Source organism: Gouania willdenowi, chromosome 18 (genome assembly GCF_900634775.1).
Source record: "Gouania willdenowi chromosome 18, fGouWil2.1, whole genome shotgun sequence".
In the NCBI taxonomy this organism is placed as follows: Eukaryota; Metazoa; Chordata; class Actinopteri; order Blenniiformes; family Gobiesocidae; genus Gouania; species Gouania willdenowi.
In genome coordinates this window covers 21,771,637-21,791,801 of record NC_041061.1, presented here as the reverse complement: position 1 = coordinate 21,791,801, position 20,165 = coordinate 21,771,637, and the positions used below count along the sequence as shown (strand labels likewise).

The following is a 20,165-nucleotide window of genomic DNA, read 5'->3' as shown; positions in this document are numbered from 1 at the left end:
ATACAATCAGAGCATGATAAATGTATGGCTGTTTAAAAGTTTCTGTTACTTAAGATGTTCTACTTTATGAGTACAATACTGGTATTTTAAGATAGACAGAACACTTTAAGTTAATTGATCAGTCATTTGATGCAGATAACATTTGTTCTTTTTATAACTTTTTTTTTTTTTTAGAGAGAAAAGGGATTTGTGAGTCCCGATTCACTACAGAGATTCCATCACTATCAATATTAATCCTCCAATGTGGTTATTGATGAAACATTATAGACAAACAAAATAATGCAAGAGGCTTTGGCTTCTTTGCAGTGAGCAAATATGGCCTCCAGTTTTTTTTTTTTCTTTTTTTTTTTTCTGGTCCACATCAGACAGAGAATCAATCTCCCTCTCTTTACATCTCTATCAATGTTTTTCAAACGCAAGCATGAAGAACAGAAAATGTGTATTTTTGAAATAATTTGCAATTGGATTGAAAAAGCAATGTATGTTCCTTTTGTGCAGTTTCCTTCCATTCCTGATCAATTCCTGTGCCAAGTTTCACTCCAACACAAAAGAGAATATTGTCATTAAATGCATACCGTCTGTCAAACAGACAGGCAGACAGATCGCTATTGGGAGACCTGACAAATGTTTAGCAAGTGGCAATACAGTATATGGTACAAATACTTTTAAATAATAGAAATATTAATACAGAAAACTGAAATTCTTTCTAACAATCATGACTTGTCCGGATTTGAAACACACATTTCATATTAGCCACCTTTACCTGGAAGCTATAATGTGTGAACACAGATTAATTTCTATTTGTTTAGTTAACATGTACATGGAACATTTCCTAACCTATAGAGCGTTTTGCGAATGCACAAAACCCACCCAGACAACTCTAGACCCCAACATCAGTTAGTCAATAAAGGTAAAAGTTGTTGGACAATAAAACACAAGTACTCAAACCACATGTTTAAAACATTTTCAGTCTTGGAAAATGAGTTTTACCAAGACAGGTAAAATAATACTGGTGTAGCTACATTTATAATGATAACAGCAACAAAACAGCATAAGCTGACATTGAGCACCTGCCCATTCAGACGTCTTAGTCTGGCCCTGCAGAATAATGTCGGGTATAACATTACCTTTGATGCATTGTTAAAGTGGCAAGTCTTCCGTCATTCCATGACAGACAAGATTTTAAATTACTTGTGCCGTTAGTAGAAGACTGCTTCTGTCAAGGGGGCAGATGTTTTCTGGTTTGTTTGTGTATAATTATTTTTTACATTATTTTTTGGGGGGCATGCAGTTCTTGTATCGTTAATGTTTGGGAGACTTGTTTTTTTACGTCATGGAAACTAAGGCTAATAATTGTGGCACACATTTGAATGAAGATGGGATTCTTATTTAGATGTTTTTCGATAGAGTGGATGAATTGCTTTTGTCATTTCAAGAAACTCACTTTGTCTCTGACAAACAAAGACACAAAAATGAGTCTCCTTTCTCACATACGTAACAATACTCAGCTCACAATTCCTACAACCGACCTTTTTACTATGCCTAATGTGTGTAAAGAATGTTTATTCAGTGTATTTTGACCTTATATGTGCAACATGTGGATTTCAAGCTGATGCTTTCAAGCTGAATGAAGGATAGATGTGTTTATTCAAGCTGCTCTACAGTCTCTGTACATTACATTGTACAGGGACAAAAAAAAAGCGTTCTCTTTTATCTATGTATTACTGATCTGAAGTACCGGCCAACAAAAAAGACCTCTACGCATTACTTATTTTATTTCAAACAGCTATTCACTCTTTGTTCCCTCTTTAAAATGGGTCTCCTACACAACCAAACCTTTTCATTCAAATCAAAGCACGGGCACGCTTCGTGGGAGATTTACCAAAGCAATAGAGCAGCTGCAGAGAGCAAATCTTATTTGCACCTTATCAGGCGAGTGATAGCATATGAAAAATTCAGCAGTCGGTCAACGGTCTCTGCGACAGGTTTGCACAGACCTCGGGGTCCATCATGCTTCACTTATCGTAGGGCTGACAACAGGACTTCATCTCTTAGAAGAAAGCGCGAGGGAGAAGACAGGCTGGTTCTCGCAGCTCAGTGAGGTAAGACCTCAGATAGACATCTAAGTGAGGATGGATTACTGGGGATCTACTCTATGGACCATGCAGAGAAAGAAAATGAAGAGGAAGAAGGTGATGAGATAGGAGCTTGTTATGTTACTCTCTAAAGCAAATTCCTTGGTTTTCCTAAATCGATCTGTGAGGTAAACTATTGAAGATGACACCGAAATCAGAAGCTCAATTCACCAGTTTGACAAAAAATAAATAAAAAAAATGAAAGGAGTTACCTAGAGTCGAGGAGAGAATGGCACATGTAGAGTCCTCAAGAATCTCACCCATTCATCATCTGTACCCAAATGGTCCTTGTCGGGTTCTTTGGCCCTTGTGGTCCTTTTTCTAAGTCTCTGTTTATTCTAGTTTCATGTATTAACTCCTGTTTTTGTGCTTTTCAGGTATTCCTGCTCATGTCTCTACCTCCCAGAGTGTTTGGACACTGAATGGTGGCTGGATCATTGTCAATGTTACCCTCCTTGTTTGCTGTGGTGTGTTGTCCCCTACTCCCTGTTTTTCTTGTGCCTTTTTGGATTTTTGATCATTAGACATGGACAATTATTATGAACATGCTCTTCCTGCACTTGGGTCCTCCACCACCACATCTCTGTATCGTGACAGCGCTTTTATGATAGTCAGACATAACACTTTTTCTTTGATTCTGAGATTATGGATAAATCAGTGTACACTTACAGATTAATCCGATGTTGTTCTTCTGCTAATGATACAACTTCTATTAACTTTTAGGGTCAAACATACTCAAGCGTACATCTGCAAAGTGGAGTCTGCCAGGCCAATTAACTGCGAAGCTCAGGTTTTACTACTGTGTGGAGTTGTCCGTGTACTTGGTTTCACACAAAACACTACTTGGCATTGTATCAACCCACATTAAATGTAACACCGACCTACATTTCACTGCCCGGTGAAACAGAGCAGGAGACGAGCATAGAGGAGAGACTGGTAGACGAGCTACGAAAGTACCGACACCTTTAAAACACATCCCAGCAAGAGAATGAGGACTACAGAGAAGCACTAAGAGTTGTGGGACATGTAGAATTTTAATGGAAACTACTACGTGGTGGTGCGCCCGAGTATGCGAGTTCTGAGTCCACTGTGTGCGGAGTATGTTTAAGCCTTCAAAGAGTAACCACACTTCGAGGCTTTGTTTGATGAGCATCTAAACTGGGAATTAAAAAAAAAAGCCTTGGTTATGGGCTGGGCTCATGGAGCTGTTAACTCATTCAGTTCCAGTCATTTTCAAAATTTCTACCCACTCAGTGGCAGCCGTTTTAGAGCATTTTGACAAATTTTTAACGAACCACAGAATATTTTGTACTATGACAATCTGACACCTGAAAGATTAGACTCTCTACTTTCGTCAGGAAAAAAATTATTTTGTTTCTTGCTTGTTTCGTTCCTCCATTCTTCCAGAGGCAAGTTTCACACAAATCGCCAGTTTGTGACAAAAAACTGAGAAAAACGGCTTTTTCTGAAAAAACCTATTCGTGACTTTGAAGTATTTATTTATTTTTTTGCTTTAGGGACACCTCAACATTGGTTTCCTTCTATAAAACTACAAAAAAACTACACTGAGACTGGACTGGACATTATATTATTGTGTTATCTATGTCAGAGTTGAATGGTTTGGTTACTGTATTTTGGCCGTCCTCCAAGTCTCTCCCCCCGTCATTCTCCACACATGCAACTTCCTCCTACTCTCGAACATGCCGAGTGTCAGCGCTTGCCCCTGTTTTTTTGATCGTTTTCATCGCAACGCTCTCAATAGTCCACTTACAGTAGTGTGAGCTGCTAGGAACTTCAGCATCAACTCTCGTTGCGCCATTTTCTGTCTTGTAAACTCCTTTCCTCTCCCTCTGAGCTCTGCTCATCACGGGTGATCTCTCATCCAAAGGTGCGCTGCTGCCACCTACAGGTCACCAGTTGGTCACGACATCATTGTACAAGTTAGATATTCACAGAAGAGCTTTGTCACACTGTCTCCTAGCAACCCCAGCTGAAAAACACAATTCACGTCTATAGATGGGAATGGCACTCCACGTTACTAAACCAATTCTCGTCTATAGACGTGAATTGCACTCAATGAGTTAAGACATGCCCAGTTCATACTGTTAAAGTAAAATCAGATTAAAGTCTTTGGAGCCTGGTCCAAATGCAACCAGACCGAAGACTTAAGAAAGCCGTAAACGTCAACAGACATTGTGCCACGTTGACGAAGCCGGATTATGATCTTCCCTGCCTGCAACAAAGTATTTGGCCTGATTTTTCTTCTCTCTCTATTTCACCTCAGTCATCCCTCTCTTGGAAACTGAATTACTTAAGTTCATCTACCTGTAAGCTCACCTGCCATTCAAACCCCGGTTGCCTGCGCTTGTTAGGTTTACAAAGATATTAACCCCGGTGACCTGAAGGTGTAGCTTTATAGCACTCACTGTCATGTTTGCAGCTTGTTTTCCTCCTCAAAGGGGATACTGTGTGCAGTTTGAATCACTGCAGAACATCAGCTTTATTAAATACACTCTTATTCCTAAAAAAAGGAATCACATTTAGAGAAAATCTGCTTCTTATCTTTGCTCCGCACCATTATTTTTTTAAAAAGCCTTCCCCTTCATTTTTACTAAATTTACGCTGACGTACGTGTAACATTTATTCTTATTAAGGCTAATTTTCAGAACAACAGAGCAATAATAAATAAAGTGTTCCCTTCCTGCTCTGTCAATAACAAAATAAGCAAGGGCCTCGCCAATCTAAGAGAGGCAATGGAATAAAGACACATTCATCACATTCATTTGTGCCTTGAGTACATCACTGAGGGCTTGCAAACGCAGACAGATGTTCTTTGCATGGATGAGCCGATGTAAACAGCCTCTGAGCTCTACCTCGGTAAATTTCAGTTTTTCTTTCCTTTCCCTCAGCCAGCAAACCCATTTCACTCTTTACAATTCATTCTCTCCTGTGCAGCTTTCTTCCATGAAGTGAAGGTAAAAAACATCCCCTAGGTGGACGACAAGCACTCAGATAAGTGTGAGAAACATTCACAAATGATGGAGAGAATTCAATGGAGACTTTTTTTTTTTTTTGGCGAAGATGATTCTTTGTTCGGTAACTCTTAGAATGTTGAGTATAGCGGAGATGGTATTTGGAAGGAAAAGTGGTTTAGACTTCTGGACACGAGAGGAAACTAAAGAGATGTGTTGAAACTGTGGTTACATGGAAGTGTTAAGCTTTGACATTAAGCAGTGCATTAAAATAATGACTGACTGAATCAGAATAAATATTTGGTTCTTTTTTTTTCTCAAGGCAACACTGTCCTGCAAAAAGCAACAACTTTTTTTTCCTTCATCAATAAAAACTCAACAGTCTGCTATTGTCTTAATGTCGTCATTGTTGCCAGCGAACTCTATTGCATGTCACATTTTGGTAAGAAAATTCACAATGTCTGATTGGGTAAATGCAATGCAACCAGATGTAAATATAAAATTGTTGAAAGTTCTCTCTTTGAGTTTTGAGTCAGTTGACAAAAAAAAAAGGTTAAACCAGAAATGAATTTCTAGATGCAACTTATCATTTTCTGATGCAGATTGTTGACTTTTAGATTGTATAAAAATAGGCCAGCTTGTCTGGCTCAGTGCATGTCGAGGGAACTAAGGGATCTAGTGACATTTGCAGAGCATGAGCATCACTGCTCTCCTCAGGCCACCTTACTAAAAAACAAAGTAGAGTAGATAAGTGCACTTCCTTTTTTCCCCCGTTCTCTTCTTGTTTGTCATCCCTCTTTCTCCCTCTACCTTCCTTAGTAAACCCAAACCCAATGAACAGCACCTGTGATCCTTTTCAATTTTTACTTGATCCATGTGAGCCAAGTCTAAACCATCACGACACGACTTGAATACTAATTTTCAAAATTTAAATTTGGCACAATAAAACTGAAAACAATAACTATGCCGACCTAATACATCTTGCTGATGGCATCATTTGGGAAAGAAAATTATGAAAATCGGAACACATGCATCACATTAGAATGAACACTTTTCTCATGCTGTGTGATAAGCAGCACTCCTCAGGATGAATGGGAGTGCCTCACTGTGCATGTCTCTTCACCAGCCAATAATAGTCTTGGGAGTGAAAGCTAGTGCCAGATAGAAACGGTGTGGTTTACAGGTTCAAACCATAGGGACCAACCTGCTCTTGCACTATAATAGCCTATTGATCCTGAAAAACCTTTCACTTGGTTTTTATCACTGGATCCACAGCTTGTATAAACTACTAAAGTGCAAAAGACCTGTAGGTAGTAAAGACACCAGATGGCTGATTGAGCTACTTTTATTAAAACTTTACATTTGAATGGACAAAGTTTAGAAATGTAAGATTCATAGACATTGCTGAAAATATTTTGATTACCATAAGAGGAGACTATGGGTTACATTATTCAGGGTTACAAACCCTAACACAAAACCTAACACAACAAAATCTACTACTACTGCTGCAACAGGGATTTGAACCCTAATCACCCACTCACTGAAGGATAAGCTGCCTTGCTTCATGCTTCCCTGAAAAAGTCGGTCTTATTACAGTATTCATGAGTTTTGAACAATCCCTAGACCCTGGACAAGGCATGAACATTTCTTGTGTTATGCCTTCAAATGGGTAATTGGTAGCAGTTCTGCCACTTTGCTTGGACTTTTGAGGTTAGATTGTGCAAGCTTTGTGAATTTCATCCAAGGTAGACCCCACCTTGTATTCTGAATAAGTTGACCTTAACTATGACAGGATTACATGGGTATAGATCGGACATGAGCAATAGATGGTCCGGGGGCCACATGCAGACCGTGGTTTAATTTTGTGTGGCCCACACAGTAAATTTACAAAACGACTCCAAAAACTCACAAAACAGCCTAAATACAGAGAAAGTGTCAAAAAACAGACACAATTACAAAGTTGCTCATTCCTGTATAGAGGATGAGCTCCATTTTTTGCACACTAAGGTTTACATCATCCTAATAAGATGCATTAGCAGGAGCTGAAAGCAAAAATTGTATACTTGTCCGCATGTGAATAAATAGTTGTCATCCATCACCATTACACCTGCAGCCATCCATCAGTCTGTGTTGTCAGCATAGGTGTTTGTTCTTCATATGTCATCAGTAAAGCCACTTTGGATAAAATTCAGTAACAATAAGGGCCTATACTACAAAGCTAGGATGCGTCCGAATAGTCCCTCCTACCTCCTTTCCTATCCACTTTTTCACAACCCCATGGATGGCATCACAGGGTTAAGAAAAGATGTTGGGAGAAGAGTAAGGAAAAGGCCATCTCGGTTGTTTTAACAATCAGACGCACTTTAACTTGGTGACGTAATAATCTGACGGCCACAAAGGTTTGTGATGTCTGCCGCGGTGAAAAACTACACATTTCCGAAAATGGACTAAAAGTACATCTATAACACTTTCCACTGATATAATCTCAAATATCACAAGGTTTAAATGTATATCAAAGGAAAAGCGGCTACGAGGGACAAAAGTGAAACTAAAAGAACGTCACATTGAGAATGGTTACTCACACTCACCTTACACTCAGAAATATGAATTATGTTGAATAAATGTGGCTAAAAACGTGTCTGATCCCTTTTTCTTGCACCACTGAGTGTCTGTTTTATGTCAGTTATAATCTGATAATATGTCTTACATATATGTGTTTTTGATTATTTATCTAAAGTTGTTCAAGGCATATTATTGCATTGGTAACTTACATGATCTCTGTTACTTAAGCGCTCGGGTGTGCGTGTCCCTTTAAATGTTGTCGCCGCAAGGAATTGTGGGTCAACATTATCTCGTCTCCTTTGGTAAAGGATGCATCAGTGTTTCCTAGGCTAAAGGAGGTCAAAAAGAAAACATTGAGCCTCTTTTCCTGAGCTTAAAGGAAACTCGGACGCTCTTTATCATGGCCACCACTTAAACACTTCCGTGGGTGAAGGAACAGTGGATAGTAAAGGAGATAGGAGAGACTATTCGGACAGAGTTCTAGATTTCCTCTTATCGCGTTAGCTTCCGGGATTTAATCAGTGTGTGCTGTCCTATGAAGCTGGCTAACGTCTTACAGAGCTAAATCACCATGGTAACTTATGCTGAACGACTAACCTTCTAGCTTCTTAGTATAGGCCTTGAGAGTCCATTTTTAGTCCAGTGTTTGTTAGAGGCCTTGCTTAAATTAATGGATATCATAGAAACACCAGAAGTTAGCTAACAAACACTTTGCATTGCTAACGACTACATATGCTATCAAAGAGAAAGTTTGGCTTATAACTGCATATATGCAGGAAATACTTAAATAGTGACCATATTTGGTGATGCTCCAAATAAAAGTGGAAGGAAATAATACAATAACATAAGCCCAAAGCAGGAAGTGGAATAAGCGAGACGATGATTCATCAGCACCTCTATTTATTTGCTGTTTTGACAAGTGACACCAAAAAGTGAGTCCCTGTCCAATGGAACTATTCTGAGTGGCGGAACCCAACATCTTTGTGCAAATCCTAATGTAGCCCCCCCATAACAGACTTTTGTAGGGACTCTCCCTCTTTCCACTACAGAAACTATTAATTAGTGATGGGAAAGGGAAGGATTAATCGATAGGCTGTCAGGTTCCCGCCAACTGACAGCAGAGACCCTGCCAAACCCACCAGGACTCGATCTCATTACTGACCGCGGCCCACGCTCCCCTTTGTGAGGCAGCTACATTCATCAACGCTTTCGTGATGCAACTGTTCTCCACGCTTCATTTCTGCATTTAAGAAAGGGAGAGATGGGGGAGGCTTGGGAGTTATAAATAAAGAAATTACAACACACGGGGCTTTGGGGGTGTGTAGACATTCGTTCTAAGCGTCATCACACGTGTTTAGTAGGTCAACCTCAAGGTGTCTTTGCAAATGTTGTTTTCAGAAACCTGATAAGTGACTGAACTTGTCACATACCAAACTAGTAAATGGTTGCTTGCATTGTGGGCCTGTATGTATGTAAATGTGTGTGCTACTGGGTGTGGTGCAGAGGATAAAAGCATCTGCCTCTTCTTGACAGTTTTATCTGCTTCACCATCTGCCTTTATCTGACGCCAGCATCTCTCAACTCCCCATGCGACTTCCATCCACAACATTCTCCTCGCTACTCATCATATCCCAGGCTGCTGTCTGCTGTGAGATTGCAATTTTCAACTGATAATTAAAAAATGTTATCCCTAGAACATAGTTTTGCTCTTATCAGACTGAAAATAGGACAGAAATACTTTCGCTACATTCCTTTTTACCTGCAGATATGGTGGGTAGTTTTGTTGAAAAAATATCCATGTGAACGAAAGCTATATCAAAATGTATTGATATTTGTGTCAACGAATTAAAAATAAAATATTCAGAAGTCATATTGACAATAGCAACTGAATCTGAAAATGAGCTCTTTTGCTGCGTTCACACCGAATGCGTCTTCTGCAGCACGAAACGTACCGCAGGTTTCACAGGATCAAAAAATGTTCCCATTCGCTTCATATGCGCGTTTGAAGCGAAGCATCGCGCACCCTTGACACATCAAACTCAGTTTCACTGCCTGCTGAAGCGAGGAGCTGCACTTCTTTTTCTCCTCTCATAAACATAAACCACCTGTGAAAAAAGCCGGTGTGATTAGCGGCTTAACCCATCCTAGCTCAGTGCCGACTTTCAAAGATGAAAACTACAGAGAGAACTTTTACCTGCTACTACCACCTCCTCGCTGATTCTCCTTCACGCCAAATCCTTCCTAGTCCGGTCCTGGTTTTAAAGGCCGTGTCATACAGCTCCAGGTGGTCACACACAGCATCTACTCCATGACTGAATGGGCGAACAGACCGGTGTCCGTGCTGACGGCCTGACGTCATTGTCAACAAAGACTCTGATTGGCTTTCGTCATGCGAAACAGTCGCAAGAGTTCAATATTTACAACTGTTGCGAATGTGCGGATATGTGTAAAATCGGGAGGGCGCTCGCATGGCCAACACTCTTGACGTGCGGATCGGACCATACTACCACACAGGAAAGATTTTGCATCTGGGATGCATCTATCCATTGACTTTGTATGTGCTCTGGAAGTACGGACATTTCGTGACGCATCCGGTGTGAAAGCAGCATTAAGCTATATATTTTAGTCAATTATCTGTTACCTAATGTCATTTAGTTGACTAAAATAAACTATAACTGAAATAGTCCTGGTGACTACATTTAAATCTAAATAAAATTAATAATGATAAGGTCCGATTAGAAAACAATGTTCGATAGACTTCTGTGTACAGTATATTCTACCCATGCTCAAAGCGGACACTCTTGATGAGAAATGGCTTCCTTGGTAATCAGCGTCAGCTTCTTATTTACCACTGATCTAAGACAAGACAACCAGTGATGGAAGGCCCGCATTGTGCTGTCCACTGGTCTGTAACTGCAGACTGGACACTTCTATCTCAGCAGTTAGTGCAACTACTGTGGCTGTAAACGTAATGGCTGTGCTATTAGAATGGTGATAAATGCTAGCAGAAAACAAAAGAATAAAACAGTGCAAAAAGACTAGTTTGGAAGAGGCATGTGATATGCTACTACTTTACCATCTGTTGGCCCATTTAGAAAGTTTATGGGTAGCTCATGAAAAACAGTGTCTTCGATGTTTGCTCCTTTCCTCATTAATGGCTCTTGAACAAGGAACCCCACTTTGCTGGTCTGTATAAATGTAAATATTAAAGACAGCACATTTTTATAGTCTTAAAACAGAAGAGTAACTTGAGCCTGTACTGTATTTTATAACAGCACAGCACTAATTAGTGCCTATTAGGTCTTAAAAAGGAAAGAGGTGTGGCTTAAGTAAGCATTAATGCTTCTATAGCATTAACACAAGCATTTCTGTCCACTGCTTGTAAGGTTGTAACGGCGGGTTATTTAAAACAAACTTCACATAAAAGTGAGCACTTGAACATAATGTAGGGTGATAACGAATTATCACAGCAGTCAAAAAAATATGTGTCGAGTATTTTAACTTTACAGTTTGACCAACATCCCTTCTGTTATCATTGAGGAGGTGGGGTTTGTGACCTATACTGCAACCAGTCAGCAGGGGGAGCTCTTAAAACAAAAGCTTCACTCCACCAGGGCGCTTGTCCCATCCATTCTTATGACAGTCTATGGTGTGTATATGTGTGTGAAAGAGAGAGATGGAGTGTTGACTCCGCCTTCCTGTGTCCAATCAGTTGTACATAGCTTCCAGATTACCTTCTCTGCACTATTTAAAGAGTAACTAAACTTTAAGGACTTGGCTAATGTGTGTAAAAGCTGAGAAAAAAATGCATTGATGATGGGCGAGGCTCCTGAAGCACTTAAGACACGCCCAGTAACTCACTACGAGTGAACCTATGAGCTAACTACTCACTATGCCTCTCTATTCACAATTCTCTCAATCAAACCTACTCGCCACAGCTTGCAGAGTCTACAGCTGCTAGTTTTTAGCAAAGGGGTGGGGAAAATAGTGGTGGTTTGTGTAGAAAGCGGTCTCCAAAATGTTATTGGCATCCATCTGAGCCAATAGCAAAATTGGATTGTAATACCTGGGTTTCAACCCATAAAGGGTAGTAACTACTACAATTTTACAACAAAACACTTCAGATTGAAATACTCTCACTGAACACGACTTTGGTTTCAGTAAAAAAAAAAGTGGTTTTAGGGTTTAGTTACTGTAATTTTTACAGTGACCTTAAACACCTGAGTGTTGTTTCTGCTCCTTGTGATCTTGCTCATGACAGTTTGTTTCTCAGACATTTTTTGGTTTAAATTTGTGATGAATACTGTTTTTTTTTTGTTATTAACCATTTTGTGATTGAGTTTTCATGACCCGATTTCCTTCACAACAGTCATATCCCCTATCACAATTTTCCAGCCAAATTTGAAATTTGTATGGCATTTTCCACCCAATGGATTTCCAAATACTCTCAAAATGTCAAGCAGAAAGTTTGACACTCATGGACACATCCATTGTAATTAATTAGCAATGTGTATAAAACAAGTCTGGCGAGGACAGAGTTTGCCCAAGTGAGAATTTATTTTCTTTACACATGCTGTCCTCGGCCCTGATAGGTCGCGATGACAACATGTCAGATGCTGTGAGTGATGTCCAGTCCTCTGCCAGGGTAATGGACAGAAAAGGAAACAAGCAATGGCGTGAAAGTGAGTTTAGCCTGCTCAGGGATAAAGGCTCCATAAAGTGGTGGGTAGTTGGCGTGAGATAAGGAATAATGTTCTATCATGTTCTGATGACATGCTGTTATCAGCCCTGCCCACCAAAGCTGCTGTTTCTAGTGAGACAGGCAGAGACGGCATCAATCCCGGTAATGTCATTTCCTGCTATGACAAGACTTGAGATGAGACTTTAGGCCACTAGTTTGATGGGCTCGGAAAAGACCCTGAAAATACATTACTGCTATTTAATTGGCCATTGAGGTAATGATCGATTCTTACTCGCAAAACGTCAAATCGTTGCAAATGCAACAACATAATGCAGTTTTAGAAGACTTTGCCACTTAGGGTCTGCACCTCACTATAGCGCCAAAAAAACAGGTACTGGGGGTTTCCACTGGATACGTCTCCGCTGCGCCACGGCACCGATCCGGTTTTGCTCCGCTGTCCGCCTTCCGGTAATCCCCATCTGTTGCGTTTTGAGTGCGCCACGGTGCACTCCGGACGACTGTGACATCACAAGACAGAGGAGTTCTCACGATATTTATGTAATTGCGCGAGAACACAGTTAAATGTGTGTGTTATAAACGCAACAATAAACAGATAAACAGGTCAGTGTTCCTAACGAAGGAGTACAAGAAGGTTGGACTCTGGTTTTGTCATAGCCACATTTTTTATCAACAGCCAACAGAGAAGAGATTAAACTGCACCAGTAAAACATGAACTAAATCAAAATTGCTGCAGTTTACAGTGCAGTTACAGTATGAGAGGAATCAATATAGTATAGTGAATGTGATTTTGTTTTTACACATTATGACGTTTTGGTGATGTATTGACTTGAAATATAATCTGAAGTGTTTTATTTTGAAAAGTAACCGGATATTTTATTGCGGAGTACGTGCTTAATTTCCTGTTTAGCTTCATTTGCTCTGTGCTGATTGATGCGTAGTGCACCGGTGTCCACCAGAAATAGAAGCCCTGCGTAAATCTGGCGGAGGGCACCGGACTACCGCATCTGGGAAGGAGCAGACACGCACCGCAGTGGACCCGGTGGAAATTAACACATAGACTAAAATGGAAACCTATCAGCTCCGGTGGCGCGGCGGAGATGTAACGCAGCCGCATCCAGTGGAAATTGGGGGTTAACCATGCCCGACTACAAGCCTAGGCTAATGTTAACAAAAATACCAAAGTAATAGATATTATTGCTGCCATCTGCATTTGAATGTTATTGTATATGAGAAGTTGCCATCAGGTGAGATGGTACGAGGCCATAGCTTACAGGTTCTCAACTCTAATTTGCACGTACCGCTCCACTCTAAAAGAGAGACCGATAAAATTAACAGGACTTAAACTCCCACCACGGGGCTGAACGGAGACATTTAGGGGGGTGACTCAGGAGGAACGTCGGGAAATGAAATGTGATTGCAATGGAAGACGAGGATCCAAGCTGGTGTGTCGGAGGCACTGATGTGTGCGTGGAAAGAATGAAGTTACGGTTTGGGCAGGAGGGAATAAGCAAGTAAATGAAAGACACTGAAGTTTAGGAATGTGCACCAGAGAGAAGATGAAGTGAGAGAATGACTGATGAGGGATCATGAGTGACAGGGCTGCGATAAACAGAGAGGAGCCTCTCCTTAAGGTTGGATTAATACAACTTCTAAAAAGAACTGAAGAACTGAAATGAAGAGAAAGTAAAAAACTCAATTTCTTACTCCCATTGGTGATGATAAAAAGTAAAAATAGCATCTTTTCCAATTCCACCTCATTTGAAGATTAACAAATAAATAAATTGTTAATTTTCATTCATTTACATTGCAAACGAAATTTCTTAGGAAAAGTAAGCTTAAAAAGTTCAATGTCGCAGTCGGGGATGAATATTTTTTATAAAGTTTCTTATAAATTAAACACGTTATCCAGGACAGAGCACATATTTGCATTGCTCAGCTGTTACGATACATTATATTAGACATAATTATTCTGTATAGAAAAAAATCTCTCTAGCTTGCTTGCAGCTTTGCTTTCCTCACTGTTTTTCATCCCTGGTGAGTTTGAGACCATTTCTTGAGGGTAAAAAAAAAACAAAAAAAAAAACTGTATCACAAATAAATAGCAATGAATCGTTTTCCCACAATTGTCTTCAGGCAGGGTCCCTAACCACCAACAGTTGCTGATTGTCACGATCTGTGGTTGTTTTTACGTTAGTTTTTACGCTGATGTTGAGTTGGATGATTTGTTTTTTTTCAATAGTCATTGGTTATTATATTGGGTTTGTTGCTTTGTTCAGTTCATTTACTGTCGCTGCCTGTAGTGGATTGTGGATAAGTGGTTGTTTCGACACACTCTGCCTGGTCAGGAAATGTTAGTGTTGTCTTCTCTCCACTCAGGTGCTCCTTATTCCCTGGATTGACTCTTTCTACTACTTGGGGACTTTTTGAACCCTAAGTGAGCACTGTTGCATTGTCTTCACCGTCAGTCTCTGTCAGTGTTCTGCTTTTTTTCCTTGTCGAGAACTCAGTCCTTTTTGGTTTGTGCTTGTTATCATCTTCAGCTTGTACTTTGTTGGTTTTGAAAAATAAATGATCATCAACAATGCTTGTGACACAAATGTAATGAGGGGGGGGGGGGGGGGGGGCTCTCTGGCTCTTATTTAATCTATTACCTGCTAGAATTAACATTTCTATGTGTTAAAGATGTTTAAGGTACATAGATATCATTTAACGGACTGCTTTATATATTTTATTGTTCACCCTTTGACTTTATCGTGTGACTACTAGCAATCATGTGACATGTTGAGAACATTTAAAGAAAGCCATTTTTGCCCTAATGAAAACCTGTAAGGCTGAAACATGTTGGTACGTTCGGAAACACTTTAAGTTTTACACATAAGGCTGACATTATGCTGTCATTAGCATAAATATGGTGTCATGAAGGCTGTCATTAAGTGTTGTTTGCTAAATTTTGACACCTTTGGAGCTATGTTGGCATTTTTAGGGTCAGGTGGAAGAATTTAGTGGTGTTGTGCTGCGTTCACACCGAATGCGTCTTCTACGGCACCGGACTCATCTGCCGCACGAAACGTTCCACAGGTTTTGCAGGATCAGAAAATGTCCCCATTAGCTTCATATGCGCGTTTGAAGCGAAGCACCGCCCACCAGCGACACATCCAACTCGGTGAGTTTCACTGCCTGCTGAAGCGAGGAGCTGCGCTCCTTTTTCTCCTCTCATAAACATAAACCACCAGTGAAAAAAGCCGGTGTGATTAGCGACTAATGCTATCCTAGCTCAGTGCCGACTTTCAAAGATGAAAACTACAGAGATAACTTTTATCTGCTACTACCACCTCCTCGCTGATTCTCCTCCACACCAAATCCTTCCGAGTCCGGTCCCGGTTATAAAATTTGTGTCACACACAGCTTCTACTCCATGGTTGATCGGTGTTCATGTTGACGGCCTGACCTCATCATCAACAAAGACTCTGATTGGCTTTCGTCATGCAAAACAGTCGCACGAGTTCAATATTTTCAACTCTTTCGAATGTGCGAACATCACAAAAAATCGGTAGTGCGCTCGCACGGCCAACGCTCTTGACGCACGGATCGGATCGCATCGCAACACAGGAAAAATTTTGCATCTGGGACGCATCTATCCATTGACTTTGTATGTAATCTGGTTGCATGATCATTTCGTGATGCATCCAGTGTGAACACAGCATTAGGTACGGTTAGGAGTTAAGGTCATAAATGACACTTTATTCATGCTAATGACAGGTCTCATGTCATAATAATGAAACCGTAATGTCAGCCTTTATGTATAAAACTTCAAGTATAGCTTTACCGCACGTTTTTATGATTTTATAGCCCTCGTGAAATAAACATTTTTTTATATCAGTCACTCTGAGTGCCTCAGATCTCTCCAAACTAGATGTCTGTATAATTGGTTTGTAAGGAAAAGTTTTCATTTTAATCAACAAACATCACTTAACTTCGTTGTGAGGCTTGCTGTTTTTGTTATTGTGAATATTAAACTTAACTGTGGTAGCAAAAGTACTCACTTTATTCATACCCAAATGTGTCATAACAGTCCTCCCATTATTTATCGTTGATGTTGGTAGCCTTTATATTGACCTTGACCCTTCTGATCCATCCACCTGCCCGCCTCCTCTCGTCTTCCTCATCACGCCTCCCGCTCTCTGTCGCTGCCGGTTTACGCAGCACTGAATGAGAAGCGACCCAAGGGTCAACTATGCGCCTGTCGCTTTCAGGCATGGGTGGCCCAAACAAATTGGGGTCACGGGGATGTTGGAACGGTGTGATCTCACATCCGCACACACACACAAAAGCGCAGATGGCTAAGAGTAGATAAGTGGAGATATCTGTGATAGTGTCTTATCACTGGGTACATTAAGTGAGTGCACAGGAACTCCAGGAAGTCTCTGTGGTACAGTTAAAAAAAAAAGAAAAGAACTACACCGCCAACATAACACTTAGTTTTATTTGTCGTGCTTGGTAATTAACACAAACCCAACCATTAACATGACTATGTGATACTCAGTAGGAGAAACAAGGGTGAACTATACAATTACAGCCCGTATAAATGTGTTTCCAAACGCCTGCTGTTCTTTTATCGCCTTTTGAATTCATCCTTCAAGATTGCTTTGGATGACCTTAAAGCTTAACATTTTACAGTAATTAAAGCAAAAATGAGGCTAGTAATCTTCTCAGCGACCCTTAAGAAACACACCATCGCAATGGCATTTAATAGGGCAATTCCCAACACTAATTCTTCAATGGTTGCATCCGAAATCATTGATCTTCCGTTTCAACATCCTAGTTTCTCCACAAATGAACACAAAATCATTTAGACTTCATCAAAACTGCATCAGTGACTCCTAATCTGCGCATCATCTAGCAACCCCCTGCCATCGTTTGTCTTCCTTTCAGTGAATCATTGATTCAAAAGCACTTTTTTTTTCACTTCTATTTTTCTCATCTGGCACCATTAAAAAAAACAAGACAAAACAAAAAAAAAACAAGTGTATCTTACTATGTGCAGCTCCAGGTAGTCACCAAGTCCCTTCGCGCTCTCCACCCTGACCAGAATGGCTTCCTTCAGCTGCGTGCTGAAGCCCACTGCCAGCCGGTCTGCCCGTGTGCTCGGCCGGTCATTGGGTGGCCAGGTATATGTGATGAGGGCTCCGCCTTTCCCGAAGATGTAAGTTGTCCCAGCTGCACAAAAAAAGTGAAGAAACGTTTATATCGGATGCACATATTTAATTACAAGGCAGGTAAGCTACATGGGATTATCTATATACTTAAGATAAAGCCGTCAAACCTTAGCTTGATTTTCCTGGATTATAATCAATTATTGGAGGATAAAAGAAAACTCTTGTACTGATTTACAAACTCAATGTTTGGTGCGGAAAGGGCAAAACTTGGTCATATACTCATGCTTGCACGATGACTACTGCCACAATATCATTTTCACACTTGCTTTCCCTTGAAATGGTAATTTGACGAGAGCTTTTAGTTGCCTGCAGTTGCGTCGTGTTAAAACTAGGGCGAACTGACAAAGTTTGTGTTGGCTTTGCTGTCAGTGCAACTGCCACCTCTCAAGATCAACAGAATTCCTCATATCTTTATGTCAAACAAACTTTGTTGCATTACTACTTTGGGTTTAAGCCTGAAGAAAAAAACTCTACCCGCCTTTAAACTGAGTGATTTCAGGTTTGTAGCGCTACAGACGAGTAACGATTTGGTGTGGCTCCGATGTCGGCCGTTGTAAATAAATAAAGTGAAGAGACGGTAAACTGTTGTTAACCCATGGACTCTGTCCTCCATTGATCTTAAATCCACACAATCTGGTGGTCTCAGTATAGATCTTTGTCTGTAAATGGACCACATACCTGTCACATTATAAACAAAACATTTTCATCACAAACACAAAGGAATTATTTACACTTCCAGAATGAATTTCATGTTTGACTTAATATCAAGTACACAAACAGAATCCAACAAATAACCAGATTTTCTGTGGTTTGTTTAACCATTGAAGTTGATATACATGTGCTCAATCATGCCTGATCTTCAACCGTTGGGAGTGTAAGCTTTCACAGATGACAGCGCAAAAATGTGGCACCAAAACACTAATCCCCTTAAATGTAGTCTAGTTCATTTAGCACAGCCTTGCACTGGATATAAAGTGTTGACTTGATGGATTATATTCCATTCGACTACTATCGCTTAGTCAGAAACTCAAACATGTATAGGGAGATACTGCAAATGGACTTGATGCATAGTTCCAAATGTAAACCCTTTCACCCACTCAAGGTGACAGAGCTATCATGCAAGGCAATCATCTACAATAGGGAGCAACTTAGGGTTTAATGTCTAGCCTTCCTCAACACATGGACTTGAACCCCCAACCTCTCAATCAGAAGACAAGCCCTGGACTACACGGGCCTTGACAAGGAGTGTTTGAAGTTCTTGCTTAAGTTATTCTCCATTTAGGCCCCTACTTCTCAGGTTATCTTGGTCTGATTATTCCTGCATTGTGTTTGTCTTCGGGTATTCTAATATCGTCAAATCTGTGAAAAACTAGGTTTCCAGATCCTGATAAATATCAAAGGCGAACAGAGTGCAACTCTAATGGGTGTTAAGTTGTGTTCTTCATTGATTGTTGTCCAACAGTTGACATTTCAGTCAATGTATTTGAATTTGGTGTATTTTGTGACTCATGTATGGGTTGAAAGCCAGCTTTAACAATCAAATGTTGCTATTGGTGACATTTTGGTGGCTTCTTACATCCCAAACCACCACTGTTGGCTCCGCCCCTCCTATAAATACTAACACCTGTGGACTCTACAATCTGTAGTGAGTAGGTTGATTGAGTGAAATTAGATAAGAGCGCTATAGTGAGTATTGTGTAGCTAGTTAGGGTGGCGTAGTTGGAGAAAAATAGCCATCTATTTGACTTCAGCTCTGGACATACTTACTGTGGGTATGACCTTTTCAACTCAATAGGAATATAAATAAAATAAACAATAACACAAAACAGTAAATAGAGCACAAAAACAGAGACTACCAATTCATGCCAGTTTAAGATTAAATCCCTATCATCTTGACAATCTTCAAAAATATTCAATCTGTGCAGGAGTTTTGCATAACAAGTATATATATATTTTTTTACATTAAACTAGAACCCAGGCCAGATTTAAGATATGTACATGTTAATTTTCAACAATATTAGCATGTCTATATTTTCAGGCAACAACTGAAACCTTTGGACAATGACTGTCTGTTGCAGTTCAAGAGATATAAAAATAACACTCGCACCACTGACATTAGATTTTGGCACGTTTCAATATTGCTAAATATTTAATTATAGCACTTATGAAGCCACGACTCTATTCAAACCTAATGATTTTGTACATACTGTACCAGAACAACTCTCTTTGTAGAACAATTCTAAAATGCATCATAGCTTACATATAGACAGTTTGCATTTTTTGTACTCATTAACATTGTGTTTAGGTCAGAAGAATTAGGATGCGGCATTGTGAAACCACAGCCTGAGAAGAGCAAAGTCGTAGTCCTAAATAGGAATAAGAAAGTCTGCCTTATATAAAAAACAACAAAGATAGGAGGGATTCTCTCACACATGCACCCACACACAGCTACCTGACACTTTCATTATCTCACAGTCGGCTGGTAGCTGTTTGAATTTGGTTGACACACACACACACACAACTCATCCCTCTTTTCCCCTATCCTCCCTCCCAGCAGAGCTAAGCCCTTTGCTCAGCT

At 40.2% G+C, this 20,165-nt stretch overlaps 1 protein-coding gene across 4 annotated transcripts in view; it reads right to left on the bottom strand.

Moving 5' to 3' along the window:
• LOC114480087 (neurexin-1-like) overlaps nt 1–20,165 on the bottom strand; it is a 577,574-nt gene that overhangs the window by 136,676 nt on the left and 420,733 nt on the right. For all 4 annotated transcript variants that reach the window (XM_028473908.1, XM_028473906.1, XM_028473907.1 and 1 more), the window contains one exon: nt 17,407–17,588. In XM_028473908.1, the coding sequence (XP_028329709.1) occupies nt 17,407–17,588 (182 nt within the window). The remainder of the gene's footprint in view (nt 1–17,406; nt 17,589–20,165) is intronic.